Below are 6,069 nucleotides of genomic sequence, written 5' to 3' on the forward strand. Positions count from 1 at the left end.
GATAGAGAATTATGCTGGAGAGGGGGTAAGTTTTTCCAATAACAACTTAATTTTATTATTTTATCTCACTCAACCCGCGTTAATATAACAATGTTATTAACTGTGCAGTTCATTTGGATGTCGTATTATGTTCCAAAAATTATGACGGTTGTTCCCTCGTCTGCCCACGTCCACTCAAACTTATGGTGCATTAGCGCACCCGTTATCAATTTTCAGACAATGGAGTGGTATCATGGCGATTGAATACTTCAACAGTTTGGTTGCATACAGTATATCTTGACACTGCCTGTACGATTGGGGGATATCCATAAGATTAACAAGAGGGGGAAGCATGGAAACGATGGGATCAATTCCCACGACTCCATGTTCTCGTTATCTACAATGACAAATGCAATCGGGAGCACATTTTTGTTCCTGTCTTGAGCAACCGCAAGAAGTAGGATTTGTGTATATTTACCATATAGTCAAGTCTCATCTACTTGCACAAACGGCTTGCAGTGGGGAAATGCATGCACGCATGGATCAAACGTCCAGAACATCCGTTGGAAAATTCTTTTCCTGGCTGTAGTTGGTCATCCGAGCTGTAATAAGGTCGTGTCTGCAACTTAATGACAGTCCTCGGAACGTACTCCCACATAGTGGCTATCCATCCCTGTAACTCATTGTACGACGCATCAAAATCTCCGTACAATTGCTCCATTTCCATCTGTTTAGCTATCCATGCCTTCTGGTATGATACTCAATACTAGAATCGTGCCTGCATTTCAGTAATTAGTACCGAAACTTTAATGGTCGACATATCTTTCACCATTGGCATGATGTACGTACAGATAGTTTTGGAATCAAGTTTTCGATGATCTTCAGTCATACGTGTTGAAGTGCATGTGTGAGGCCTAACAAATTTTCGTATCTCCCACATCTGCGACTTCTGGATAAATGCAGCTCGTATCCGCCAATTACGGCCTTCCGCCGACCTTCAACACTCCTTAATATATAATGTCGGTTTAGACACGATGACTTTGTAGTCCACTGATATATTCATGCTATACCGCTTAATGGTAAATACGCACTCTTCCTTACTTTCAAATCTCTGGCCCACAAACAACTCCTTAAGATCGAAATCTACGGCCAGTCGGTGAGTAGGTAGTATTTCAGGGTAGTCTGGGAACTCGATCGCGTGCGCCGCATCGGGGTCTATCCGAGACATATGTGCCCCAGGATTATTGTGTGTCACAATACGACGAATCTGGTTCTCGACTGAAGACGCGTTAATATTTTCATCGTTATTCACGCCTTCATCGTCAATATCATCCGGGACCTTGTCCACGTCGGGATCACTATCACTATCGACCTCGTGATCAGAAAGATCATTACTATGGTATACATCATCACCAACCACATCAGTCTCGTGTGTAGCATTAAATCAATGTCGATCCCCTGTACAGTTGATTGACTTTCAACGTACGATATCGGAACCACCATACATGGCTCTTGAGCTTCATGTTCTTCACCTAATGGAGTGGGATCTTCAGTTGGTTCCACACCAGCTAACTCAGCAAATAACAGAATCGGTGGATTTTGGATGCTCCGAGTCCCACAATAAAGAGCAACCATTGTCTCCACGTCTTCATCATCTAAAAATTCAATTTCGGTGAATTTTATCAGATCTGTCGAAACTGGAAACTTGTAGAAAAGTTTCAAGATCCTTTTCCCACAACGTCTATAAAATTTTTCACTAATTATTTCATTCATATCATCAAACGAGATATTTCTATTAAATCTCATTGCTACTTGTTTGCGACATTCAAATATATATCTCACGGTTGTTGTCAAAATTTCTCCATCGAAATAAACGCATACGAAAAACTAATTCTCCATCTTTAATACTAGATCTGTTAAAAAAATTCAAAATTCTCAAAACAATTTCAAATAGTAAAAAGTTACATAAAATTTTTAATACAAAATTTTCATCCGAAACTAACAAAATTAATAACCTAACAAAATAACTTTCAAATAATAAAATTACTAACATAACTCTACATTCTATTTAAAAAGAAATAAACTAAAATATCTTATCCTTCTTTTTGTTTTCATTTCTTTCTTCTCCCTATCTTCTTACTTCTGTTCTGCTAAATTTTGTGTATATCTTCTGCTCACTTGATTTTCGGGGGAGTATATATAGGGGAAAATTAAGCACCAGTAGAGCTTGTCAGACAGGTGCAACCAGCCGTGCCTTTCTCATAGGTGCCACCTACCCCATACCATTTTCGTATCTCTACATGAGTCATATACTGATCCGAGAAAAAAATACAAGTAGTGACGCCTATAAGAAAGGCGCCACCAATAAAATAATATTAAAAAAAGAATATTTTAATATAAAAAAGTGGTTGCGCTTGTCAGATAGGCGCGACCCAAAAAACATATCATTTTCGTATATAATCCAGCTGACAACCTATTTTAGTATTTAATTTTTTTAAATTATTTAGATAAATTAACCGATTTTTGTACATGTTATGAATATTAACATTTTTATAAAAGCTAGATGTCACATTTTGTTATTGTTAAATACTAATTAATTTAACAAATAAAATATAATTAATTATAATTAATAAGATTAATGCTTAAGGACACATTTAAATAGAGCTCAATTACTTACATATAAATATACTTGTATGAAAATATTAATGTTAAAATTATTAATTATATTGAAAAACTTAATTAAATGATTATATTATATTTTAATTGTAATTAAAAGAAAAAAATAGTTAAGATAAAAATTATAAAATTTAATTTAAAATATTAGAAATTTGTACCTACTTGATACGAGCCAATATGCACTAGTATAAAATTGACATCCTTACTTTATACATATTAATTTCTAATGTCACATGCGATGTATGTTAGTTTATATGTTTAATGTTTAATTAATTTTTAAATTTTTATTTTAATTGTAGTAATTAACGTAAAATAATATTTCTTATTTAAATTATTGAATATAATTAAACTATATTAACTTATCGATTCAAATATTATAATAGAAAAACTTCAAATTATAATTAAATCATTTTTAACATAACACAATATAGTTTCAATTTATGTAATTAATACAAAGTAACACCATTCAAAACAATAATTGATTAACATAATTAACTCTAATATGTTAATTAAGTGATAATTAATATGCATAGAACCACTTGCACTGCGTGCATCAAACGAAGGCTGTGAACATCGCCAATTTATGAACAAAAATTCAAATAAATTTCTTCATCGATTTTCAACATTAACCGCCCGATTAACTTGGATCTAAAGTAAATTATTCTACTCTGAAAAAAATTGATCCCTTTGATTTTTTCAATTTAAAGGGTGGGGCAAATTGGTCAATTTTGACCTCAATTTATTGATTAATTTGGTTGGTTATCAATTTTTAAAATCGATCGAAAAAATCAACTTATTTTACATAATTTTAAAATTATTTAAGATATATTTATATTTTATAATATCAACTCAATCCAATAACCCTAAACTCAACCCAATAACCCAATATCAGTAAACCAACCGAATCGAAGTCAACTTAATTTCATCGGTTTTCTCAACTAAAATCAGTTGGATAAATTTTCCAATGTTAAAGTCTATTCAGAAAAAATTCTACCAAATAAATCGATTACTCTCACTATTCACCAAGTACACTTCAAAAGAAAAAAAATAGTTAACCCGAATAGAAACTCTGAAATACTTCAGTGACTTGAGTGTAATTTACCCAAAAATATTACGCATTTGAATCTATTGCTACAGTAAGTATTAAATAAAAGTTAGTTCATTGAAAGAGACAGATTAGATAAGCTCAAAATGAATCTGGTCAAAGCCCGAAAAATCCTGATCAAACGCGCATTTTCCGCGCGTGTGCCACAAACCCACAAAGATCCATTCAACCCCCAAACTCATCAACAACAGTAAAAAACCAGAGATCCCATATCAGATTCATTAAAAAAACAACATTCATAAACATTAAAAAAAATGCATATATACATCTAGAATTCTACAAATTCTTCACATGAAAATGTTAAAAAGGTTACTTACTACTGCCATTAATTAATGCTTAGAGGGAAAAAGCTTAAGTTATTATTACCAGACCAGTCATTTAGTTTTGTTTCTTCCACCATTTGTGTTCTTTTGTGGTGAAGAAGATGAAAAGAACCCAAAAACATTAAGAACTGGACTCACCCTAACGTTAGCTGAATATGATCTCTCAATCCCTCTTTGTTTAAGCTTTGGACGACCACCATTAAAGGTACTTGGACTACTTGAACTCCTTTCTAAGCTTTGAAACATGATTTTCCCAGATGAGTTCATTCTCGGACTGTCACTGGTTCTGTTCCCGCCGGCGGAAGTAACAACTGGTGTTTGGTTGTTGTTGATGGTGTCGGACCCAGAGTTTGGTTTGGGTTTAACCATTCTTATTCTAGAAGGAGCAAAAGGGTTAGGACTGAAACTTGGTTTGTTGTTGTTATCAGAATCAAGTGATAACCTTGGGAGATCTTCATGGGTGGAGGATGAAGAAGAAAGGGATAGTCTTGGGACTGAGTCATGATTATCCGAGTTGTCCTTCAACAATGGTAGACTCAGTGATGACTCGGCTGTTGATGAAGATGATTTTTTAAGGAATTGTTTAAGAGATTTGGGGTTTTGATTAGTGTTGTTTTGTTGGGTTGATTTTCTAAGACCCAGAATTTCTCTCCACTTGCTTGAACCTTTAGGAGCTTTGCCGGAAACTTCCGGTTCCGTTCGACGGCGAGATTTGGGTGTTTCAAGGGAGGAAACATTGGCCGGAGGAGGGTGTTTGGGAGCTGAGAAATGTAAAGGTACGAGCTTACCGTCTGAGAAAAGTTCATCAGCTGGTAGCATAGTGACGGGATCTTCTTCGAGTCTGAACTCAAAATCACCACCTGCAGCCGTGTCTTGAATCTCAGGCGGCGAAACGTAGGGAGAGTAAGGTGGCGTGGGATGGAAATTGGTCTCCGGTGAGACGACGGTGAGGTTGTTAACACAAGCAGAAGCCATTGGGAAGAAGAAGAAGAAGAATAAATAAAGGAAGGATTTTTTTTTACATTAGAGAAGTGGGGGTTTGTTTTGGATTTGGTTTGACTTGGTATTTTTAGGGTTTGGGAGATATGATAAAGCTGCAATTTATTTATAATATTTATCAGATATCCTATAGTGGCTTAAATATAAAATGGGATAATCTCAAATTTAGTCCTCGATATTTGTATTTTTATTTAACTCTTATTTTTTAGTTAAATTTGATAATTAATTTTTAAAATAGTCAAAACGCTTTGTTTTAACAGAAACGCTTACAAAATTTTTTTTAACAATGTTAATGTGACAATGTATTTTTTTTATATGTCAGGTCAATTATAGTTTAAAATATAAAATCTTTTAAAATTTCAAAAAAATTGACTGAGTATATGTGTATTGCCATGCAGATTGTTATGTTTAAAATTTAACATTTTAGTCAAATTTTATTAAAAACAATAATTCGATTTTTTAAAAGTTAATGGTTCAATTTGACTCTTTTAAAATAGTTGAGGATCAAATTTAACAAAAAAGAGTAATAACCAAATTGATAAAAATGCAAACATTAAAAACTAAATTTGACATTATGTCATATAAAATTAACCCTAAAACTATATTATTTTTCTTAGCTAGAAGCTTATAAAGATTTTTTTATTAAAAGTGATACTTAAACTATCAATTTTATCTCAATTTACATTCAAAACATAATACGCGACATATTTCTATTGGACATTATATGATTTTGAATAAAATGAGGTGAACTTGATAATTTAGGTACCAAAAATACCTAAGTAAAAAAATAGTATAATGTGATTGCAAATTTTGTAATTAAACCTTTTTAAAATCAATATAAAAATAGAAGGTTAAAGACTTAAACGAATTAAATAAAAGATAAATTTAATTTATATATATATATATATTTAAAATTTAGATGAAAATTATAAATCGTTTTCATCTTATTTAAATAAAACTTAAAATTAATTTAAATATATATTTAAA

The 6,069-nt window shown here is 32.4% G+C and overlaps 1 protein-coding gene across 1 annotated transcript; it reads right to left on the minus strand.

Annotated features, from left to right (window-relative positions):
* Nucleotides 1-3,977: 3,977 nt before the first annotated feature.
* LOC105792790 (hypothetical protein) lies at nt 3,978-5,164 on the minus strand. Its single transcript, XM_012621578.2, has one exon. It carries the CDS (start codon nt 5,056-5,058, stop codon nt 4,135-4,137), a length of 924 nt encoding a protein of 307 aa, XP_012477032.1. The 5' UTR covers nt 5,059-5,164; the 3' UTR covers nt 3,978-4,134.
* Nucleotides 5,165-6,069: the final 905 nt, after the last annotated feature.

The sequence above is a fragment of the Gossypium raimondii genome, chromosome 8 (assembly GCF_025698545.1).
Source record: "Gossypium raimondii isolate GPD5lz chromosome 8, ASM2569854v1, whole genome shotgun sequence".
In the NCBI taxonomy this organism is placed as follows: domain Eukaryota; kingdom Viridiplantae; phylum Streptophyta; class Magnoliopsida; order Malvales; family Malvaceae; genus Gossypium; species Gossypium raimondii.